The sequence below is a fragment of the Limanda limanda genome, chromosome 21 (assembly GCF_963576545.1).
Source record: "Limanda limanda chromosome 21, fLimLim1.1, whole genome shotgun sequence".
Taxonomy (NCBI): domain Eukaryota; kingdom Metazoa; phylum Chordata; class Actinopteri; order Pleuronectiformes; family Pleuronectidae; genus Limanda; species Limanda limanda.
Genome location: NC_083656.1, coordinates 7,866,737 through 7,891,577, shown reverse-complemented (window position 1 = coordinate 7,891,577; position 24,841 = coordinate 7,866,737). Strand labels below are relative to the sequence as shown.

Genomic DNA, 24,841 nt, shown 5'->3' with positions numbered 1-24,841 from the left:
AGTCGTGCGTCCACGCTTATTGCAAACGCCCGTCTCTGTCTGTCATTCTCCATTTCTACAGCCTCACGGAGCTTGGCTGTGTCCGTATTCAAGAGAGACAGCCTTCACGCAGCAGTCGACCTCCAAGACTAATGGAGGACTTCCCACTTCTGTCACGTCATTGGCCCAAAAAAGGATCGGAAAGGACAAATGAATCTGCTGCATTGGGACACATGCAGTTTCACATGCAGAAGCCAATACATCGAGAAGAAGAACACTGAGTTCCACACGTCACTGAGATTCATAACATGCAGGAGAACACCAGCAACAACACCTAGTTCATAAAGATAATAGATGAGAAGCTGTGGGATGTGACAGGGATTCAAACTGAGGAGGAAACTAAAGCTTAGAACCGTCAGGACCTCGTAGCATCGTGTTATCTTCAGGTCCCTCGAGAAAACAATAAGTACAAAAACCAAAATGTGTCCCAGTAATCTTTCTATAATAGGTGGTGGGGGGGGGGGGCCAGGACCAGTTCTGAGGGGAACGATGACCAATGTTCTTCATGGATGTATTGCACTTTAACATGGATTATATACGTGTTGATCCAAAGCAACATATAAAAAACAAGCTACAAACTACAGATCAATGATTCTGCTCGATCCAGACGCCCTGATCCAGTCCTTCTTGACTCTATGGATCCAGAATAAATATGTTTGGCTCTCATAAAGAAAAATCATCTTCGGTATAAAAGCTGGTGCAACATTTTTCAAACGCGTAGGGTGCTGTACAAGTCTTCACAGCCTATGAGAACACATCCAACTAATGGCCTACCATCTCCATCTCCCTTGTAGCACAGTTAAAACTCGGCTTTTAAGTCCCTACAATGAGTGTGTGCATTCCTCTTTGGGATGGCTGTCCTAGATTTAAAGGCTTGTCAGACACCACTAGCCCTTTATTTTTCCATAAACTTGTGTTTCTCTTTTTTTTAATCTTTTGCATTTTCCGCTGGGGAATTCTCGCTGCAGGAATGGTGTTGCAATGGATTATACGAAAAATGTCCACAACAGGGAGTTGAAATGGAAGGCTCCTTCATCTTTGCCTTGCAGCATCTTTTGTTGTGATGCCTGTGTGCTGCAGCACTGGCTTGTACAAAACACGAAAAAATCTAAAATACACAGGAATCACAGGATTGCAGGTTTAATTGCAGGCGCTTGAATACAATGTCCTTATTAAAGGCGCAGGCTTGCAGCTGATGGTGCTGGCAGGAACAGACCTCTCTGGAAATGTCATTATAATTGGCATTAGTTGAACATCTGTAGGCATTTGCAGCTAATCATTGCTCCTTGGCAGCCAACAAGGTCACCGTTTGTCTGAGACGGGGAAACGGAGCCAGTCATCGCAGACGAGTCGCTCCTGTGATTGTGTCGGCTGCTAAGATACATAATTCAGTGCTTTTAAACTGGACCTGTCTGGCGAAGCGAGTGGCGCTCGTGTTGTGTTTCCACTACATCTGTCTCCTCGTCACTCCTGGAGGCTGACGTCTCTCTCAGCGCCGCAGTGCCACGACAAGAGGAGAGTGCACTGCCGTGGCGCAGGTAGACCCGCCAAACAGATAGGAGCCCCCCCACCCCCCCCCCCCCTTATGAATAAATGATTGTGACATGCGGCAATAATTTGCATTCATGTAAAAGTAACGCATCAGCGCTTTTTGTCTGCCGAGGAGTCTAGAGGTGTGCTTTTATTTTATTATTTAATGGGTAATGGCTTTCATTAACGGGGGCAAACCAAAAGGTGTTGACAGCGATGCTCCGACTTGTCAAGCCGATCACAGCCGCTTCTCCAAGCCGATCACAGCCTCGGCCCTTTTCCCCCCTCTAATTAGGCGTATGCTGCGAGCATCATAACAAATGCTGAAACAGGTTTGTCCTTGCCTAATCCGGGGAACTAATTTTTAAGGTTATTATGCAAATCGATACTGTTAACACACATGAAAGCTGGCGTCCTATTTTTGATCTGCCACATCGGTTTTCGATAGCTCAAAGTCCGGCTCTGCAGGTGTCGTGTCAATAACAAGCCGGGATCGATGGGCGGCGGTCTGAGGGGGATTGGGACAGCAGGGCCTCGCCGGGTGGAAGGTTTTCATCAGCTGAAGATGAGGAGACACAATCACAGCCTGGAATCTTTTGTGCTTCGGACACAGACGCACACGACACTGAGGCTAATTTCCCCCTGAAACAGAGCAGATGTTTATGGGCCTCGTTTCTCATTTCAATGTGAGGAAATCTAACATTTAATTTAAATTGATCTTTTCCACCATCACACGTCGGTGGCTCTGAGCAAGACATTCTGAAAACCAATACAAAAAAAAATCCAGTGATAAATATTTAAAGATTTGAACTGATCAATATCCCTCAAAATATTAATGAATGAATGAATAAAATAAATAACTATATTTATCACTAATTTATATTTAACAGACTGAACAAAGCATTTCTTCCTGGATCGACTTCACAACAGCCTTAATGTAGGAAGTCTAACAATGTGTCATAATTCATTTCCTTAGAATTGTTTAACATTCAGCTTTTATTAAAATAAACATATTGATTACTACACGTGTCTTATGGTGAAGCTCGGTTAAATATGAGTTTATCTTCAGCTGCTGTGTGAAAATAAAATAAAAAGGATCAGATACAACAAGGTTTTCTCACATCTTCATTTCTGATATGCATTTGTAAAATGTCACAAAGAAAATCCCCCAAAACTCTCAGACTCAGGCCTTATTAAGAGAAGAAAAAACCTTGGATGTAATTTGATTGACCAGTAATGTTTTTTTTTTAATAAATAGATTAGTTTTCCTGTAAATTATAAAAAATAATGTGGTGCACTTTTGAAATTATGGTAATTATTTGCTCCTTTTAATACATTCTTGTTTTTTTCCATAGACAATATTTTAGCTACAAAAAAAACAACGATCGTGTAAGTTTGAGAAATGCAACATAAATGGTTTGCAACTTGAACTGGGTTTACAACTTGTTCATGACTGTTCTGTCACATCCTGTGTTTGCACTGAAAACAGTTCTTTTGATTTATGAGGCATCACAATGTGTCGACAACATTGTCACACACAACAAGCCATTTTAATGATCTATATGTAAATATGCACTAGTTTCGTCCTCCTTTCTATTCTACTGGGCTCCAGTTACCTGCCTGGACACCTTCAGCTCTCTGGACTGGTTCCAGGCTGAAGAAGATTGGGATTATTTCATTAGACTGACAAGAAACATACCAGATGTGATGGAAAACAGATGAATATATATATAAAAAAAAAGAAACAACAACTGTGTCTTTGGTAATCTTCAGAGTATTTAACATTAACTGACAATGACACATACAAACTTTTCAAACTAGCGCAGAACTCAGAGAGAAGCGGCTCCTCTGTAACGAGCAAATTACGTTCACAGAACAAACGTGACGAGCAAATGAGAATGAGAATCATCACAGTGTGTGAATCTTCACAGTCGCATTCGAGCGGTAAAGGTGGGAAGTATAAAGCAAACAGGAAATATCAGATCTATCATGGCAGAGAACTCTTTTCAGGAATCGCTCAAACTGATGGATGCTTTGAGCTACAACTGGTCACTCACTGTTTGCCTTGTTTCTCCTGATGCTACACAACATCTGTACATTTTCATGTTGTCTGCAGGATGATAAAATTCAAAAATAAAATAAAACACAAGCAGCAGCTGATTGTTTAATCGAGGTTTTTCTCCTTCATTTTAAAAAACCTTTATTGTGATTTGAAGGACTACGGCAAGATTCGATACTTCTAAATGAACTTTATTGTATTTTTCTTTATGTCATAAGTCAGTCATATTTATTTATGATTGCCAGGTTTGAAAATATAGCTGCAGGATTTATTCTGTACATTTGATTCTCTCTCGCGATCAAACTCACACACATTGGGTTTCCATCTCAGACGCCGCTGCATAATTTCACGTGAGCTTCTCATTAATCAATCAAAAACTCGGCTTTTCTGATAAGAAATTCAAATCGCGAGCGTCCAAACCGAGACGAGAGCACAGCTTCAGATTGTGCTTTTTTTTTTTTTTCTTCCTCTCCGTTCCCTTTTTCCTCCGCAACCTCGGTGAAGCACAAATCTTTGCTTTTCTCCAATGATTTCAGTTCATTTATCGAGTAATTTATTCATACATTTATTTGAAGCATCGCTCAATAGCATCTGACCCCGGCGCCCCCTCATGCGGCTCTCCCTTCCGAGACAGAGCACAAGCGATCTCTCCGGAGTGAGGGAATGCCGGGTCAGAGGCAGAGTTTACGCGGGGAGGGGGGGGTTGGCGGTGTCGAGGGGGTGGGGGGAGTGGAGGGAGAGGGAGGGGGGTCAATTTATCACAACGAGATGGTGTTAAGCGGGTAATCACAATGTGATAGCGCTCCGGCGGCCGGGGTCACGTCTGCTTATGAATGTTAAGGAGGACTGTTTTAAAAGTCTTCAAAATTACCCCTGATATGAAACACTGACCTTTCGTGGAAACCGCAACATGCTACGATGATGAGAATCACAATGTGCCGAGACGTTTGCCAAATTTCACACGAGGAACATGCTAACCCCCTCAAACTGTCTTTAACTCGCATTCACATGAAGGAAAATGTCTAACGTGTTTCACGTATTCTATGGAACACGATGCACCAAATCAAAATTACAACTTATTTAAGTGTATATGTATGTGACCTATAAAACACATTTAAACTTGGATATTCAGTGTCAACACGGGTGTTTACCAGAAGTCACTAAATCATCCGGCGTCTGACACGGAGAATCAATACTGCACAGAGGTTACCAATTAAGCTCCAGCGTCTTTTAAGTCTGTGCCACAGATCAAATTCTTATGTTCCTATGTCGCACTTTAAATTAAAATACAGAAAGCTTTACAGATCTATTTATAATGTTCAGCATCAGCTGGCTCCCTCTTGATTCTTCACAATAACTCAACCTTCAAATGCAGCGAATCTAGGGCTTGGAAGTTAGAATACACAAGACTTTGTCACCAATGGAAACTTTGGGTTAACTCGACGAAGCTCACATCCAAGGAGTTCAGCTCTTATCAGAGAGCGGGATAATTGTTGAAACAGGTGTAACTGTCGAGGCGTCGGCGTGCCTCTCTCTGTGTTCCGGTCCCCGAACCAACCTCCGCCTATGACTCCATCTCATAAAGTCTTTCAGACAACCTTGGTGTGATTCCTTGACAAAAGCACGCCCGCTCTCAAGGTGCACTCCAGCTCGACGTCAAAAAAGGACAAAGACAGAGCCGGGGAGAAGATAGAGCAGAAATCCATTTCTTCTCCTAATTATGCAAGAAAACGAGACTTTGTGAAGATAAAGTTGGGTGACACAAGGGCACGTTGAGGGACACACTCACTTTAGCAAGATTTTTCAAAGTGGGAGGCACAAATGGATGTTTGTGCTATAAGCTGTGGCTGCTAATTGGTACAAACTTAATGAATGCAGGGCGCTGTGCGGAGACAGATGCTTTGTGCAATGTGGCAGATTTCAGTGGCTGCGTCTCTCTCCATCGCTGGAACATCAAGAAGAGGAGAACATTTGGCAGGTCACAAAATTATGCGAGGGAAAGGGGAAGCCTGGGCAGGGGGAAAAAAATGTAAACAGTTGTTTGTTTATTTTCTCCGTTAATTTATGGGCGACTGTGTGTATGTTTTGTGTGTGTCTCCAGTCTGAGAGTTAGCAGCTCTCGAGCGCTTGTCTATTTGTTTGAGCCGTTCGCTTTTGTTTTGGCTTTCTTGCCTCGCCAGCTCTGTGGCTCTCAATTAGCGTGCAGGCCTCAGGGACCTAATTAACCAGTTCAATTAATAAATAATTTTCTTAAAAATCCCATACAAGCCATTCTGACATTTGTTAGCCACTCAGGAGCTTCTCTGTGTGTGTGTGTGTGAGGAAAAGAGAAGGAATGATTATCTTGTTTGCAAGCTTTGCTTATCCCCCAGGTGGCTGGTGCAGGGGACAGTGCTGTGTGTGTTCGCGTGTGTGTCTGTGTGTGTGTGTGTGTTTGTGTTTGTGTTTGTGTGTGTGTGGCTGGATGGAGAGGGGCTTACTCACAGCCCTGGACCCCACAGCAGAGGAGGACCCCCGTGACCTTTTATCGAGTATCCAATCAATAATGTGCGAGCGTCCATCTCTTTGAGTTGCAGCCCGAGCCCGGGCTTCTGAAGGCCCGTGGCCAGCAGCAAAGCATGATGGGAGCCGGCTACACAGTGGGGCGAGAGGGTCCTCGGGGGGGCCGAAAGTGGAACAGAACCAACCGCCTCATGTCATTTACTCATAATGATGTCTTCCTTTAGTTGAGAAAAAAAAAGGATGGACGCAGGGGATGGAGGGGAGGGGGGGGGGTGAGCAGCGTGTCCCCCTCCCTCCATCCCTCCCTCGCCCCCCCACTAGCCACCACAGATTCAGCCGCTCTCTTCCTTTGTCTGACGGTGAAAGCATCGTCTTTGGTCTGTCACTGCTCCCTGTGATTAGGAGTGGAAACAGACCCTGGCTTCTTTTTTCCCTTTCACATTAGAATCCCATTTAGCGTTTCTTATCGTGGCTGTGTATCCGGTCGCATGTGAGCACGGAGTTGTGTGTTTCATTGTTTTTCGTTCACTGCAACGTATATTCCCCCGTGGGCACAATGGGACAGATGTGCTTGTTTAATTTGTAGCATTATCTCCAAACATCGACATTACAGGATCTGGTTGTCACCGCCAAAGAGCCGGCGCTGATGGATCTGACTGTGTACCAGTGTTCATTAAACACACTCCAAACAGCCTTCAAACCGCCTCTATTAGTGGCTGCCTCCAGAACAAGAGGCGCCTGAATGCAATTTTTGACCATGAAATGCTCTTTAAGCGGATGAGCGAGACTTGAAAGACGAACGGGACTTGAAGTTTCCTTTTTCTCTTTTTTTCCCCTAGAAATGCCAGCGAGGAGTCAATCACCGGATATCAAAGCAGCGGAGACACACGAGAGAAATGCAGTGATAACACACACACTGGGCCGCACACGCCGGCTGAAGCTGGTCATCGGGAGGAATCGGCGTCGCCACAAAGAGCAGACGCTAGCCCTGGAGAGCGGCTAGCAGTCGGTCGGTGTTAGCTGCAGGCGGAGGACGACAGTTTGCGCTGAGTTGAAGTCCTGCTTGTCGTCCAGCGCCCAGAGACCCACACGTTCCTACAGCGATCACCATATGGTCCCTGCTCTGGCTCCTTTGAACACCTATAGGCCAAAGTGTATTTCCATACCGTTCCACTGAGAATACCCACACAAAATCAGGCTGCTTGACGAAGTTAGGAAATAAATCCTGGCAGCCAGATGAGAGGAAAAAGCGAGTTAAATATACCAGGCAGACAAATAAGTATTAAAAGCCTGCGTGTTCATATTAAGCCTCATCTGCTGTAGTCACTCCTCATCACCACCGGGCTGGAGAGATTTCAGCCCATCGATCGGTGAAGCGAGTGTGTGAAAGGGAGTATGAGTCAAAAGGGGATCTGAAGGTGGGCTGACAGATGGAAGACTCATGCAGGACCTAAAGATGGAGAGATCACTTGTGTTCCCTGTCAGGTTTGACCGAGGCCTTCCCTGCTCAGAGGTGACTGTTGAACTCTCCGCCCCCCCCCCCCCCCCCACCCAACGCCCCCCCGGAGATCACTCCACTCGACTCCGACCGCCTCGGCTTTGATGCAAAAGGGGGGTTATTGTGTAAATATGTTTGCTTGAGCATTTGAGCGTCTTAATCTTCCATCAGGTGATCTTTGGAGTGGAGCAACACGGGGTGCTGGTGTTCAGAGGAGCTCCCAGTTGTAGAAAGAAAGAGGGAGCGAAAGAGACAGAGGAGGGCGGGAGAGAAAAAAGAAGAAGGTCTGTGTACTTGCTAGAGTGCTGGGAGCTAGAGTTCACTACGGGGGCGTAAGTGTGTCAAGAAGAGCGCTTTTCCCCCATCCGCAAGCCCCGGGCCCTCTCCGCAAACATTAAAAAGCATAAACAGTCAATACTGAATGTAACTCAGAGAAAGAGCAAGAGAGGGAGCGTGGAGAAAGAAGAGAAAAAAAAAAAAAAAAACAGAAACAAGTGCGAGAACGCAAGGGTTTTTCAAGCGTTACACAACATGGTGAGATCAGAGAAATGGAGGCTGGGCTGCAGTGTAGAGTTGCAAAAGCTTTTCTGATGGAGGAAGGGAGCCTCTCCGAGTGAATCATTCATTGCGGGCGGCAGGGGTGTAAATATGAAGGGGAGGGTTGAAGGAGAGCGGGATCAAGGAAACGCACACCTGGTCCGAGACAGGGGTCAGATCGGCCCGGTATGAAACGAAAAAGGGAAAGAGGGAGAATGAGTTGTTTGGTTTGCCTCCGTTTAGACGGCGGCAGCGTGCAAAGGCGGGACGGGATGGAGGAGGAGGCAGAAGGTGCATATGGCGTTCGGCTGTCTCTGCCGATACGCATCCTGCAAACACATGATGCCGGGAGGAAAGAAAATAGAGAGAGTTTCAAACGTTGAACATTTTTAAGACTTCCAGTTTGGAGATGTGAGGGCTTGTTTATCTGTGGCACATTGTTCTTGCTCATAATCGCTCCGGAGTCTCAATCAGTCACTTCTCTCTCTCTCTCTCTCTCTCTCTCTCTCGCTCGCTCTGCCTCTTTCTCGCTCTCACAAGTTTTTTCAAACGACATTTCCCAAACGCTCGACACCTGGCTGGCTGACTTCAGAGCTGGAATGAGTGGAGAAGTCTGTGCGTCTCTCTGCCGTCTTTTTTAATCATCCTTTCACTCCTCACATGTTCAAGCCGATGCATTCGGGGGAGATCTTCCTCTATAGGCAGATCATAAGGAGATTACTGGAGAGCAGGTGTGGGGAGGGCACCGTGTTGGTTTTGAGGACACGTGCGAGCGATTGTTTGTGTAATTCAATACAGAAAAAAAACATCATTTTATTGCAGTTTTTAAAAACTAATTTGAAGTATAAGAATGTGTCAGTATCGGGCCTACTGGGGAGCAATTATTTACAGGAGGATTTAAAAGAAATATCCTTGAAATGCTCATAAAAAGATCATCACGAGCCACGAACCAGTGTTTTCCTGTGTAAACAATTCACTCTGAGTCCAAGGACATTCACACCACATACTGTTTCTCTCTCGGAGCAAATGTTCTCCTGGTTTACGGCCAAACAAAAGTTACTCCAGTGCAAAGTACTCCATGAGCCACTTCCCTGCCAGAGAAAGGCTCCATCTTTTAAACATTTGGAGGGAGGGAACAATATCTATGAAAAGTGTGAAATTTGATTTCTACCCCACGGAATAGGCCGTTTCCTTGTGTTGTCAAACAGAATGACTAAACACGCTCATTCACATGCTCCCATGGTAGGACGTTATTAATTTATCACTTCAGAGTTATATGTGCTCTTGCGCACGCACACACACACACACACACACACACACACACACACACACACAAAGCCGCATCCACGTTTGCCTCCCAATGATTGACAATGTGATAAATTTTATTTGAATATGGCTGACATGAATTATGTAACCGGAGAGACGGGTGGCTTTGTTGCTTCCCTCTAGCTCTCCGCTTTTCCTCCAAGATAACATACAGTTGATAATTTACAGTAGAACACATCCTGAAACTATAAAGAAAGATGGAGCGACAATGCCCCACAGAGAACAAAACCGAGCGCTTCGGTGCAGCCAGCTGAGCCGGTTCTGAAAACTGCGGAGAAGTGGAGAGGACGGAGGAGAAGGTTTCACAACACGGCAAACAACTGCAGCGAGGTGAGGTGGTTGACACTTCTCACACCAGATAGTGATCTTCTTTCTGGAGTTCGGCGCTGATGGAAACGATGAGGTCTCGGCAGACTAGGTTAGGCCAAAGCAAAAAAAAAAAAATAGAAGAAAAGAGAGAAATAAACAAATGGAGAAAAAAGAAAAGAAAAAGGAGCACAGCACCCCCGTGGTATCTGATGTTGATAGCTGTGGCGAAAGACCGCCTTTGAAAGGGTTGAGGAAAGTGGCAATGCTGCTTGTTTTGTTTTTTTTTTCCTCGTTGCTGCTCCTCCAGACGGCCGACATGAAAAATAGAAGGAAAAAATAAATAACTAAAAAACTTGTCTGATTGGTCTGAAAAGACTGTCAAATGTCAAGCGGTTATCAAACGGCAGACATGTTTTCTTTTAAAAAGATACCGGCAGAAGGAAAAGCCTAACCTTTCAGCGAGTGAGTGGAAGTCACTCATCCCATCATGTGCGGCACTGCTCTTTACAAGGCTTACACTTCTCCCTCTGATTCAAATCTGGAGCTGTTGACACAAGCTTTCCTCGGCTGAAGCAGACGGATCCGTGAGAAACACCTATTTCCAGGGAGTTGTTGACTTTCAAGCACAGAATTAACTCATTATATCGCGAGAAAAACAGGCACTTTCTCTCAATTCATAGTGAATTTTAGATGCAGCATCGCTTCAAGTTAATTTGCAGCTCCTCTGCATCATGTGGCCCTGTACGTGTCACACTCGTCAGCCTGGACTGACAGCAACAGCTTGCTCAACACCACTTGTACAGTTGTATTTCGGTGTTCCAGTTCCTGTTGCTGATGTCGCTCGGCTCCCAGCGGCGCTCGTACCGACTGGGGCGACGATGTCCTGGATTTCTCCAAAAGCGGCGAGACTTGTTAATGTCCTCATTTTCATGTACGCCGCCGAATCAATCGCTACTTTTCTCTATTGCAGCGTTCAAACAAACTTCTGCACATACTCCACACCAACCTACGTGTCTATTCTCATTATTCTTGATTTCGACTCCGAGAACGTCTCTTTGTGCTTTGGCGCTCGCTGTGCGGGGGGGTCAGAGATCAGACTGGAGCTGGCAGGGATTCAGTGTCTTGCTCAAAGACACTTTAGCAAACCGGGCGCTCGCTGCCGGGGCCTCGAGCTCAGCTGCAGCCGCGGCACCGACAGCTGATGTGAATTCCACCACATATTTTCTTGTGCATTATTTGTATTCTTGGATTTTTTTTACGAAAAAGACAAAAATCTGCAACTTTAATCTCAAAATAGGAAAATCACAATCTCTGGCAGTGCTTGAGGTGACGTTCTTCTGAGGCAACAACACCAGAAACATGAAGTATTCACAACAGACAGAGAGAATCAGGTAATTACTAAAGAGGTCCAAGAAAGATCTAATGAAAAATATATGGCTTTATACAATATTTCTGGTATTGTCGTGTTTTTCTTTTTTCAAATGTTTTGGCTGGAGAACAAAAAGTGTTTCTGGCGACTGAGACAGAGGAGAGGAAGAGGAGAGGAAGAGGAAGGAGTTTCGTGTTGTCGCTCTCCTCTCCGTCACAGGGGGGGGGCTGAAGTTCCGACAGCGAGACGTCTCTCTGAACCCGTCCCTGTAATAATAATAATAAAAAAAAGCTAATAATAATTTCGACATTATTTCAATTGTCTGGCGCAAAATTCCTTCACAATCCACCTTTCAAAATGTTTGAAAGCGGTTGGATTTCAGTTTCCTGCCGGCGAACTCCATGTGGTCACCAGTTGTATTATTTAAAAAAACGCCAAAGCTGACAAGGCCACAATCATCACATCTCCGTATTTCAAAATAAAGGTGAGGCCGGGACAAACTCTGTACTTTGTAATTTCTCTGCATTGAAGGGAGGTGATAATGAACACTAATATGTACAGCTGGCTCTTTATACCACGCTTGCTGTGCTGCCTTTGGTGTCCTGTTGAGAGGGAGTTTAAGCAGTGCACCATCAATGGCAGGGAACAAAGCCAGGGGAAAATATCAAGTCTTTCTCCACCACTGCCTGCCTGCCTTGCTCCGCCGTGAGATTAATCTAATTTGGTCTTTATTGAGAAACGGGTAAGAGCAGTTTTGTTTTATTTATGTGTGTTTTTTCCTCCTCTGCTCCTTCTCCTTTGTTGCCTCTCCTCGGCTGCCTCTGACAAAAGACAGCCAGCCTGCCAAGCCCGGTGTTGCTCTGGGACGGACCTGTCAATCACTCCTGACGGCACCCTGACAACATGTACGTTAAAATTTCAAACGGGACTCAAAGGCGGCGCGTGACAGCCGAGCCTTTGAAAGTGGCTGTAGCGCTCGGCGACAGCCAGAGGAGTACGGGTGGAAAACAAACTAGAAAACAACAGTGCAGAGGGAAAAGAGAGAGAGAGAGAGAGTCAGACACGGAGAGTGGAAGGAAAAAAAAAAAAAACACACACAAATAAAATACAAAAGTTAAAAGCAAAACAGTGAAGAATGTGGGTCTTGATGATGGGAATTGGCATTAGATTCTCCCTTGGTGTAGCATTGTTTTTTAATTTGGTTGAAACTCCCTGGAGTGGAGCGCTCGGTCTTCCGGGGACTCAGCCGAGGGCCCCCCCCCCGTCCTTGCTGCCGTGGGGGGGGGGGGGGGGTGGGACACGCCGGCTCCTGGCTCCTCCGAGGCCTCGCTCAGATCAGGTCAAGCTTCTCCTGCTTCTCGCTATCCCATCCTTCAACAACAACAAGAAGAAAAAAAAAAAACTACGGCGCGCGAATTGTTAATAACGTTTCTTGATACCATCTCGCATGGTTCACTTCATGGTTGTGCAATTAATTCCCAGTAGAAATGGAAACCAGTGCCTGCGACTGCGATAAGCCCTTTTCCTGCAGAATTCATAAATCTAAGATGTGTAGCCTCCGATGCCGACAGGAAAATGGACAACTCAATTAAGATTCTCGCGCCCGTGTCTTCAATGTCCCCGGACGAAATCTTTTTTAAAAACACCGTGCTTCCACAAATCTTACCAACCAACTGCATGTGGCGTACAAATGTGCGCTTTCGAACGGTTCCCCCGGCACGACACACAGACCACCAGCACCTCTTCAACGTGGCTAAATGAGAAAGTGTAAATGGGGTAGAGCACAAAGGCCCGGGCTGTTCCCGACCCGATGGGGGAACTGCCGTCTCTGCAGTCCTGCAGTTTGTGCAGCGACTCCTCAGTCAGCATCCACATCTGCAGTTCAACAAAACCACAACACTGGCTGGAAACTGCTACAAAGCGAACTGCTCATCGTCTGTCTGAGACTTCGTTTGACCAGGCTGGGGGTGCACGAGCCCCTGTGTGTGTGTGTGGGGTTCCAAGTTTGTTTGAAAGTAAAAACTCTAATGCTGCAGTGTGTGTGTGTGTGTGTGTGTGTGTGTGTGTGTGTGTGTGTGTGTGTGTGTGGACAGGCAGTGTTTGTGCCGGGACACAGGTCATGTCAGCCCGTTAGTGAATGTTTTTTTAAACGTCTCCCCTGGTAAAACTATGTCTGAGCACTGATAGGCTTCAGTACAGACAGGACTGGTGGCAGCGACACACACACGCGGAGCCGCAGCGCGTGAATTTGTGCCATTGTCCAACTCGCTGCTATACACTTGCAAGTCCAGGCTTTACTTACAAATGTATACATGCAAGCAAACACAAACACACACACACACACACACACACATGCAAGCTGCTCAGAGATATGGCAGCGGTTTAAAGAACTTAAAACAGCCGATGCTTTGGCTTCTAGTGCCCTCTAGTGCTTGGAACTACCTGGCAAATTAACTGGGATGTGTGCTCAAACTGGCCGACTGTGCAGACAAACTGAGTGAATGGGACAATGCAGAAGAGAAAATGTGATGTGTATGTTTACAGCTCGAATTGTGTTTAAACAACTTACTTACTACTACTAAAATGTGTTTAATTAAGATAAAGTTGGTTATTTCCTGATTAATATTGACATGGTGACATCCAATTTCAAAAGGGCAAAAGGTTTAAAAGGCAGATAACAACAAATGTTATTAAGAATAAAAGAAATTCACAATCCAAAAACACCAATGTTTACTCTATAAGTCCAAACATGTGCAGTTCTCCAGCTTAAAAATGTGTCTAAATTAGATTCAGATTCAAAGATTAAAATGTCTATATATGAAACAATTGTCTCTGATTTCATGACTGTGGATGAGTGTGTATATATTACATCTATAAAACAGCTTATTCTGAATGAATGATCTCATATGTGAAAATGAAGGAAATTAACTTAAATGAATAATTGTATATTTTAAAGAAACAATGTTCTTTCTACAAAAAAGAGGCTTATTTCAAACAATGTCTCCAGCTTATCTGCAGAGTCCCATCAATTTGCTCTGTAATAAGATCAATCAGGCTAATTTACATGAATACATAGCTTTTCTTTTACATTCAGCCCCATAGACAGACTGCTGTTGTCGGACTGAGTCTAAATCATCTAAATAACGTTCTTATATTGTAATCAAACCAAGGAAATCATTTGTTTGTTAGGCAGATTACAATATCTCTTAATCAGAAAATTGAATCTGGTTTAGATTTTATTAACTTAAATGTTTCTCGTGGCTGAGTTGTAATTTGTTATATAGAAATAAAGAAAAATAGAAGTGGCTAAAAAATAAATTTGTTTGTTTTGATGGGTGCTTATGGAGAAGTGATCTGAGTTATTATATTATCTTAAATCTCATGAGCAAATGAGTATTCAGAATCCAAGTAATCAAGGAACCAAACACTATTGAAAAATGTGACTTGTCTTTTAATGTAACTTGATAACATTACACTCTTAGTCTTCCACATATTTATCCCCTCAAATCATAAATTTATTATAAGATAATTATTGTTCCTCATTGTGCACAGATATTTTATTCCATCATGAAATATTTTCCCTGTCACAAACTTTAATGTCAAATAAAAATACTTAAACTTTTGGTTTAATATTTCACATTTCTGTAGAGAGACATTATAAAATACACAGAAATCAAATAAACTATCCGACACTTTGTGAGACATTTGGCCCAAACATATTTTGGGCAACTGAGGTCACCGTCTCTGAACAGCTGCATAATGCATGAGAGGAAAATGAATGCAGCTCTATCTGCTGCTTGATTTACTATAATAAGGAAGGCTTTTTGTAAATCATATGCATCCATGTTTTTTTTCTTTGCACATGATGAAGCCAGCAGAGGTGGGATTTGAGAGGCACCTCAAAGCTATGATCCTGAGTGTCTCTGCCCAGTGATGTTACCTGCTGGGACAGCAGCGCTGCTCCTCTAAATAAATTGCAAGTGGCCTTGGGCAATAAGAGGAACCGGTGTTTGATGTGCCTGACTGCCAACGAGGAAAATGTGCAGGCAGTCAATCAAGCTCTTAAAGCTCCGCAACAATGGAGTCGACCCCGGTTTATTATTTATTTTTTAAATTGATGTATTTCATTATCACAAGGTGTCTACTTGCATGGGCGTGGGGGAAGGGAAGGAAGGTGGCAACATGATCAATAATTGATATGCAGCATGACAAAAAAAAAAGAAGAGCTGATTTGGTGCCTCTCCTCTGGTGCACTTGTCACTGGCTGTTGTCAGAACACATTTGCTTTGATGACAAATTTGAAGAAGTGAACAACAGCATCACATCTGATTACAAATTGAGCGCGTGGTGAAAGGCAGGGGCCCCTTCTCGCTGAGGCTCTGTTTGTTCAGGGCTGCTCGGGAGGAACGACTAGCAGGCGCCGAGGTGCGTTACAGTCTTGTAAGCGGAGAGATGAGAGGGGGGTTGAACTTTTTTGTCATGTGTCAGTAAACAGCGTGTGACTTTGTTTGAAAGGCACCTGGATTACAGGGTGAAAAGTTGCTCTTTAAACCTCTTAAAGCTTCAGGGGGCACGGGGAGACGCGCCACGTCAAAACAGTGCGTGGAGATGGGGAGTGAGAGAGCGACTGAACGCCATCACTCCCCCAAGTGCGTCTGGTGAGAGGCGGAGGAGTGAGTCCTGCTTTTTCCTACAGGCTCCGGGTCAGGCTGTACGGTGGCGCGTGAAGATTTAGCCAAAATGAAGGAAGCGGCTTGAACGATCAAGGTTCCCTGAAAGACAGCTTGTAGTTACGTGATGAAAAAGACTGTGGTTGTTGCTTCTGAGCTCAAGACAAAAACTACGATGTAAATTTGTGATATTATAAGAAACACAACTTAGTACGACACCGGTTGAAGGGTGTGGCACATTTCCAAGAGGAACCTTCCAGTTATATGAACATTTCTTCTTTATCTGTAGGATTAAAAACCTGATAAAGTTGTAAAACAGGTATAATGTTAGATGTTTCCTCTCAGGCTGGGATATGATCACCTGCAGGTCATCAGAACCAAACTATAGAGAAAGTCCTTCTGGTGATTGCATTGCTGAGAGCAGTTCTTAATTAGCCCCAATGTTTATTTTTTAATTCCATGTACAGAGCGCAGATTTACCACAAACTTAAATAAAAAAAACTAAATCCTGACGGGTAACGGTTCAACACGAGATGTCAGAGAGAGAGAGAGAGAAAAACAAACTCAACATAATTGACAGCTGCATCCATTTGCTCGGTCGAAGGCCCCTCCTCCTGCTTTTTTCCACTCTGTTCTTCCAACACCATTTCCTCTTTTAATTATCCCCCAGCAAAAAATAAAAAAAAAAAAAAAAAAAAGATGGAGCACATCAGAAGCATCGCGGTAAATCCTGGCCCTGGCACCGGCTCATAGTGGCTCCTGCGTCTGGCAATCCCGATAGAGCCGGCGCGCTGGCAGTGACAAGAGAGGGAGGATGCCTGGAGATTTACTGACAGAAAGAATGGAGAGGATGATCTCTCAGCAAAAGAGAGGTCCTCATTCTACTCCCGGCATGGGAGGCTTTTTTTGGCGAGCGCTTTCCGATCATACCACATTTTCAGGAGCAGATTAGCTGGTCCTCAGGAGCAGAACTCGCACACACCCCTTGTTTACACCTCAGTAGCACAGTGTTTCTGTAATGACTGTTCAGTAAAAAGCACACTGGAGTCACTGCGAGCGCGGCTGCTCTCCTATCTCTTCCTGCAACATTTCCGGGGTGAGACTTACTGTATATTGCCGAGTCACAGGGACCACGGTTTGGATTAAGGGAACATGATTTGTTTTGAATTGAAAGAAGTCTCCTCTGACCTGAAATGTGTTTTACAGAATGAATTGCACATTCAAACTCTAATTAGGTATCAGCGACACAAATGCTGTTCGGTTTTTTATTTTTCATTTGAAAGCCGGATAGATGGGGGGGGGGGTTGGAAGTTAACTAGTGCTGGGGCTGCTGTCTTGTCAAAGTTTCTCCCATCTCTGAGGGGTGCACATCAATCATGGAGGGTCTCGACTGACAGTCACTCTGCAGGCTAATCGTGTCGTCATCTCCCCCCGAGATCGCACAGATTGCACAATAAGATCCTCGGACACAATGGAGCCGCAGATCTAGCCCCCCCACTCTGTTTCCCTCTCCTTTCTCTTCTCTTACGTCTTCCTGGAGATGAAGAGTGGAATGCTCCACAGCGGGTAGCTTTCTTCTCCTCCGGGGGGAACTGAGAAAGCAGGCAAGGGGCCCCTGTGATGTTCCTTCCCCTTCAGGGTGGGGAGGAGATGTCTTGTAGCAGAGCTGAAGACGATCATTTGAGAGCCGGAGAAACAAGGTTCCCCTCTGGAAGCTACGTTCTGTGGAGGGAGTCGAGGTCCCGACTAATGAGTTAGGGTTAGGCGATGTTCCTCAGTGACGAAAAATTAGAGCGAGGAAGATGATGACATTATTTTTTCTTGGTTTAGAGATTGTATTGCACCTCAGTTACATGTTTCTCTCAATGCAAAGGTCAGAGGTCAGGCTGAGCAGAACTTCCAATCAAAGATATCTCAGCTCAGTGGATGTTTGCTTCAGAGTTTGAACAAGAATCTCCAGCCAGACATGAACTTCCCAGTCATTCCAACGCCCTCTTGGATCAATCCTGAGTAAAAAGGGTTCTTACATTTAATTTGTCTCATGTTTGCAAAGCCCTGATCCAAGCGGGGTCTATAAAGAGGCCTGGTACTGCCCGGTAACTGGCCTGGTCTGAACTAAACACAGTTACAATGGGCAAGGTAAGTGTGCTATTTGAAATGTATATGTAGTAACAGCAACTCTAGTATTTGATGCTGTGTACTAATCAATACTAAACTGATGAATGCTGCAAAGTTACACTAAAAAATTCTAGATTTTGTCAATAAAATGTCTTCACTGAGTGATAAAGGCAGGAATTGGATAACAAATTTGAATAAATGAAATTAAACTATACATTTAATTGGCAAGATGAAAGAAATAATTTATCCACGAATTAAACATATTAGAAATATCTCAACATTTGTTCCTTATACGTTCTGATTTAGTAAAATAAAAAATACGTACCTCCTGGAGAAACTGTTTGCTCCAGAAACTCAAAAAAAAAAAAAAAACAACATCCCGTCTGATAATCTGCCACAATTACGCGGCACAGTGTGATGAAAGAATATCAATGATCTACTTATGTCATCGGAAAAGAGTGCAGCTTCAAACATGAAACCTATTGAAGCCTGCGAGGGTTTCAAGTCGACGAATGATCAAAGACGCGAAAAGCTTATCAACGCTGTTCCTTAAAAAGTGAAACAGTGTCATATGGCTCCAGATATACCGCCACAATAGCGGTGTGTTTGGCCCGGGAACATAATGGCTATTGTGCTTTCTGGAAAACATTTGCCTTTTGACACAGTTGAAGCTGCAAAACCCACACAAAGTGGAGAGGGGGCATGAGCTCTTTATCCCGATGAAAGGGGAGAAGGTGACCTTTCTGGCATCAGCTGGGCTTTGGGAACACAATGCATGGCAGCAACTCGTTCTGGCCTTTTCCCCTTCAGCTCTGGGCTATATGCTTACAAGCCAAAGACTCAAGTCCAAACATCTATCAATTTATACAAAAGAATGAAACGCACACATGCCCCCGAACCCCTGCTTTTATATCACAAATACACACACACACACACACAGACACACACAAGCACACAGAGCAGTTCTGTCTGTACATCTGCAAACAAACCGGTCCCGTCTGGCATCACAGTACAACTGCAGGCTATGGAAGCGAAAAGAGACAACAGATCACTGTAGATTACATCAACACAAAAGCTTGACTCAGTCCACAGTATCAACACCACTTCCCTTTAACGTGAATTGAACAACAATTACATCATGGCCTGGACCACTTTAGAGGAGGCGCCCGTCCAAACTCACAGGAACTAGGGGACTGGATAAAAAAAAATTAAAAAAAGAAGTAACTTACTATTTTCTACCCGAGCGAGACATGACATGAAAATCATGACTTGGTTAAGTGCTAGTTTCACAGAGCGCCAGCCAAACTGACCCACCCAACTGTACACTTTAAAGGCTTTGTTATCGGGGGGCCGCACACCTAAAGGGCCTTTGTGTGATATTTCAAAAGGCTGCAACACAAGGTCATGGCGTAACAAGGGTCACGCAAACACAGAATAGCACTTGTGTGGTGTTCATTTTTGGCACGGGTTCGGGTGGGTGGGGAGGGGGACGTCAATTCTATAGGTAAACTCTAGCAGACAGGAGATAAGTTGCCCGTGGGCTGTCAGACAAAGGGAACAGTGGTCGGCATCTGAAAAGGTAAAAAAGACTAGTAGCTCCTGACGTGTCAGAGGCCTCATCATCAGTGGGAGAGTATAAAAGGACCAGTAATAGTGTCTAGGTCCATGGTGCGCAAACCTCCACAGCCCTGCAACCATGGGAAAGGTATGAGCTCACATGCAATATGGAAACAGCTTTGACGAGGAGGTGGAGAGAAAATGGTTTGGGAACGTGTGTCGAATTTTGTAACAGGCAGAGAGGATTCAGCAAAAGAGGGAGAGAAACAGAAAAAGTGCGAGCTAGAAAGCTAGTTGGGACTAATCTCATTACCTATAGGTGTTGAGAAGGAAAGTGTCTCTGGAAATCGACAATTTAAATCTAAAATGGCTTCCAGATCCAACAGATGTGTTGTATTTATGTGACAGAAAATACTTTGGCTCCTTTAATTTGAGAATTTGACAGCGTGCTCAGTTTGGACGATATGTTGTTGTTTAAATAAAAGGAAGCAATTGTATAAAAAAACTGAAGAGGCTTAAACACATGAGGGAACCCAGGAAAAAGTAACTGAGCTTGTACCAGGGAGAGCAGTGTCCCCTACAGTCCGTTCACGTGTATTGCAACCAGTCAACCTGACTCGTGATGCATGCCTCTCTCTCTCTCTCTCTCTTTCTCCTTTTTTTTTTTCAAGATAATCTTTTACGAAGGCCGCAACTTCCAGGGCCGCCACTGGGAGTGCAGCAGTGACTGCATGGACACCTTCAGGCACTTCAACTGCTGCAACTCCATCCGTGTGAGCGGCGGTCACTGGGTGGCCTATGAGAAGACAAACTACAATGGCTACCAGTACATCATGGGCCCCGGCGAGTACCCCGACTTCCACTGCTGGATGGGCTTCAACAACTGCGTCCGCTCCTGCCAGATGTACCCCCCCGTAAGTCAATCAAACAGACAGATAGGACCGGCTGTCCCACCTCCCTCCCTCCCTCCCCCACCACTCACCTTGTGCGCATCAAATGCCGCTTTAGAAATGGATGTCAATCACAGGCCTTTTGATGTCATTTGCAGGTACCCAGGCAGGTCATGGCATGAAAGTCTGTGTTGCAAGGCCCACAAGGAGACCGAGTCATCCTTTAAAAAGAATATGATGCACCCCCCCTTAAGACTTGGTGCCTTCACTTTAATTCTGTTAGTCACATTGAGTGTTTCTGGCAGTTTAGTGAGGGGGGAATCTCATTTTGTCATGCTGGAAGAGAGCTGTTGCTCATCGGCAGTTACTTAGAAACCGAGTACGCAAATGAATCCAAAGTGGAAGGATCAGCCGAGGACACGCAACTCTTCTTCCACATCGCCGTCCAAAACCCGAACAGCACAATAATCACATTCCACCTTTCTCTCCCCTCCAGTACAGAGGATCCTACAGGATGAGGATCTACAACAGGCCGGATCTGATGGGACACACCATGGAGTTCATGGACGACTGCCCCAACCTGTCCGAGCGTTTCCGCTTCCGTGACATCTACTCCTGCAACATCTTGGAGGGATACTGGATTTTCTACGAGCACCCCAACTACAGGGGACGCCAGTACTTCCTGCGCCCTGGAGAGTACAGGGCCTGTGGCGACTGGGGCTGCCACAACCCCATGGTGGGCTCTCTCAGGAGAATGAGGACTCTCATGTAATCTAATGCGCAACTCATATGAACATTAAAGACCTGATTTTAAAACAAAAAAAATGCGTCCTGTGAAGTCATTTGAACATATCCTTGCAATACGCTCATGAGTCTAAAGCAGAATAATTGGTCCTGGGAGTCGATTTACTTCCGACTTAGTGCTGATGTTCAAACTTTCAAACATGAACTTTACATCAAATCAAATACCTTCACTAACAAACCAAACCTTTTCTCTTTGCCACCATGCACCTCCTCACACTTTCCGGTATTCACAGAAATGTATTTATTATCAATATCTCTGCGTTATAATTTCTCTTTTTATCTGATTTAAACGCTCGAAAGAAGTCAAAATGAATGAATGAATGAATGAAAAAAAAAAATTCACAGAAATAAAGGCAGATGTTGCAACTGTTATTGTAGCCCGGTGAGAATGTGCAGTTGTACAGTATTTTCCATAGACAGACGGAGAGCTTTGATAACAAAGCGCCGGCTGTAGCTCACCTATAGTGTTCTGCCGTGTGTGGAGCGCAGAGTGCTGACACCACAAAGCTTTGTCTCATGTTTGCAAAGCCCTGATCCAAGCGGGGTCTATAAAGAGGCCTGGTACTGCCCAGTAACTGGCCTGGTCTGAACTTAACACAGTTACAATGGGCAAGGTAAGTGTGCTATTTGAAATGTATATTTAGTAACAGCAACTCTGGTATTTGATGCTGTGTACTAATCAATACTAAACTGATGAATGCTGCAAAGTTACACTTAAAAAATTCTAGATTTTGTCAATAAAATGTCTTCACTGAGGGATACAGGCAGGAATTGGATACAAAATTTGAATAAATGAAATTAAACAACTTTCACTGAATAAGAACCACTCGTACGCCTCCGTCTTGTGATGAGGATGGTAAAAACTGTAGTTATTAATTAGCTTACAGTTGTTTATTGAAATATACCAGATGCAACTATATACTACATGTCATCCAACTTTTACTCTGGTGTATCATTTGGGACATTTCTCAAAATACTTTAATTGGTCTTTACCAAAATCCTTCACTTACAACTATTCTATATAAAAGAAATATGTGCTAATACATTGAATTTATACTTATTATTGCTGATGAGAGTCTACACAGATGGAGGGGAGTCAACTTGTAGTGTAAAGGTGTACTGTATATGCATGGCTGTGGTAATCACATCTCACTGTCCGTCCCATGCAGGTTATCTTCTACGAAGACAGGAGCTTCCAGGGCCGTCACTACGAGTGCAGTAGTGACTGCCCCGAGATGCAGAGCTACTTCAGCCGCTGCAACTCCATAAAAGTTGAGAGTGGCTGTTGGGTGGCCTACGAGAAGCCCAATTACGCCGGCTACCAGTACATGCTGCACAAGGGCGAGTACCCCGACTACCAGCGCTGGGCGGGCTTCAATGACTGCATCCGCTCCTGCCGTATGGTGCCACCTGTGAGTCTGAACTGATGCAAGCAATGTTCCCACTCGAGGTCCTCTGTGGAAGTGCCAGTTTGGGAGGATTTAGTTCTCAAGCCTAGTCCCACTGTTCTCACCTGTCAGTGCCAATACCTGTGGCTATTTTAAATCCTCTCTTTGTGGCTTGACCCTTAGCAGCATTGCAAAAAGTAGACCGGGTCATTGGATCAGTATGAGGGGGGGAAAAGTTTATCCATCACTTTTTTGTCAAATAGCCACGTTGCTCTACTAGACCGTGAGAATATATAAGGTGAACATCTATGTCTGTGTAATGGCGGTATCATCGTGTTCTCTTAATTCTTCTTCTCCAGTACAACGGGAACTACCGGATGAAGATCTTCGAGCGCTCCGACTTTGGCGGCCAGAACATGGAGCTCAGCGAGGACTGCCCCGACCTGAACGAGCGCTTCCACACCCGTGACATCTCCTCCGTCAACGTCATGGAGGGCTACTGGATGCTGCACGAACACAGCAACTACAGGGGGCGCCAGTACTTCCTGCGTCCCGGCGAGTACAGGAGGCACAGCGAGTGGGGGAGCAACAACCCAACCATCGGCTCTCTGAGACGTGTCACCGAGATCAACTGATCCGGTGACCTCTCGCCCTCACTGTCAAGCCCCGCCCCCCACCCTCTCGTTCCCCAGCAGTGTTTCAGTGTGGTCACAGCACTGTGGTGTCTAAACCTGAAGTTTTACATTCTACTGATGGGGGGTTTCTGGTGCGTCTGATGTTGGGTTCTGGTTTTTGTTGGGCGGCTCTGCATTGATGGATAAAGTTCCTCCCCAACGCAGTTCTCAAGCATTGCTCACAGTATACAGTGTTGATTTTTTTCTTCTTTTTTTTGCTTTGGTCGTTCCTGAGCAAAATGGTTGGCCTCGCAGGTCCCCAACCTCCTGTCCGACTGGAATCACAATAAATGAAAACTTGATGAAAGTCAGCTAAAGTGAGCCTTTGTTAATTTCCTATTGACGACCACAGCTGTCACTATCAAACAATCAGGGGGATAAGGGCTTGTCAGAAATCTGAGGGATCATTTTCTTTTTAACGTGTTGATTTAACTTCAGTCTCATCAGGCCACAGAGTTAGATGTAGAGGTAACCACCGAGGTCCTAGCAAGACGAGTTTCCGCAGTTTGCCGTGATATTGTCATTCCACATACACAATGAAAAATTATCAAGGAAACAGAAGCTTTTTCTTTGAAGTTCGGTATTAAAGACCGGGAAAAAAGGGGTATATCTGAGGATGGGCATGTAGGAGTCTTTATGAGATCACATGGTACACAGTAAGCGCTTTGGGTCCATGAAAGATGCCCACATTAGATCCACATCACAGGGCCAGTGCCAACTCAAAGAGTCGGAGTCAAAGTGGCCTGGTATTAGCCCCGAGCATCAAGCTCTCTCAGAACAAAAAGCAAAACCCAGTCCACATCCCTGCTCATGCATTTTTCATCAGCCCAAGATACTCGACCCTTTCAGAAATAAATATCAATTATTGAAATTGTTAATTAGACACTGCGTAATTGGTGAAGATACACATGAATAAATAACTCTGACCATTAATTATTGATTCAAAAAAAATTGAAGCCCAGTGGGGAGTGCATTTGAAAATCTCTTAAGATCAAGAACAACAAGAAATATGAGTTTTGGCCTTGAGTAATGTCCAATTAAAGGACTGTCAGCTTTGCTGTACACGTCCAGTGATTTGCCCTCATCAGGCGTCTCATATCTTTGTGGACAACAATCCCCAGCAGCGAACGCACCATCAAGTGGTGCAACAGGGGATGTGATCAGCTGGAGCCTGGGGGCGAGCACAGATGAAAGATGAGAACGAGATTAACAGGCCTCTGCCTTAACTGGAAGTTAATTTAAGGTCATGACGGGGCAGCGGTTTCAAATATTAAACAAATTCAGGAAGTAAACACTCTGGACCTGGATTGAACTGCAGAAAAACTAGTGTTTAAAGTTTTTATGTGAAGTGCTTCACATAGAAAAACACGAAGACTCTGCAAACATCCTTGCTGAAATATTCAGTTCAGTCATGATGCATCATCTGCTGAGTTCTGCTATAATATCAACGTAATTTGCCCTCAAGTCTCTTGTTGGTACATAACTAGAGGAAAGAACTGGGCTTATCCAGAAAAAACTGCAATACAAAATACATGAATATACTTTCTAATGACATTGTACCTCATCTTGAA

The 24,841-nt window shown here is 44.6% G+C and overlaps 2 protein-coding genes across 2 annotated transcripts; both read left to right on the top strand.

Annotated features, from left to right (window-relative positions):
• Window positions 1–20,140: 20,140 nt before the first annotated feature.
• Window positions 20,141–21,176, top strand: crygmxl2 (crystallin, gamma MX, like 2). The gene is made up of 2 exons (XM_061095001.1): window positions 20,141–20,428; window positions 20,901–21,176. Exons 1-2 carry the CDS (start codon window positions 20,141–20,143, stop codon window positions 21,174–21,176), a joined length of 564 nt encoding a protein of 187 aa, XP_060950984.1.
• Window positions 21,177–21,813: 637 nt separating this feature from the next.
• On the top strand, window positions 21,814–23,231 carry crygmx (crystallin, gamma MX). Its single transcript, XM_061095002.1, has 3 exons — window positions 21,814–21,822; window positions 22,378–22,620; window positions 22,956–23,231. Exons 1-3 carry the CDS (start codon window positions 21,814–21,816, stop codon window positions 23,229–23,231), a joined length of 528 nt encoding a protein of 175 aa, XP_060950985.1.
• Window positions 23,232–24,841: the final 1,610 nt, after the last annotated feature.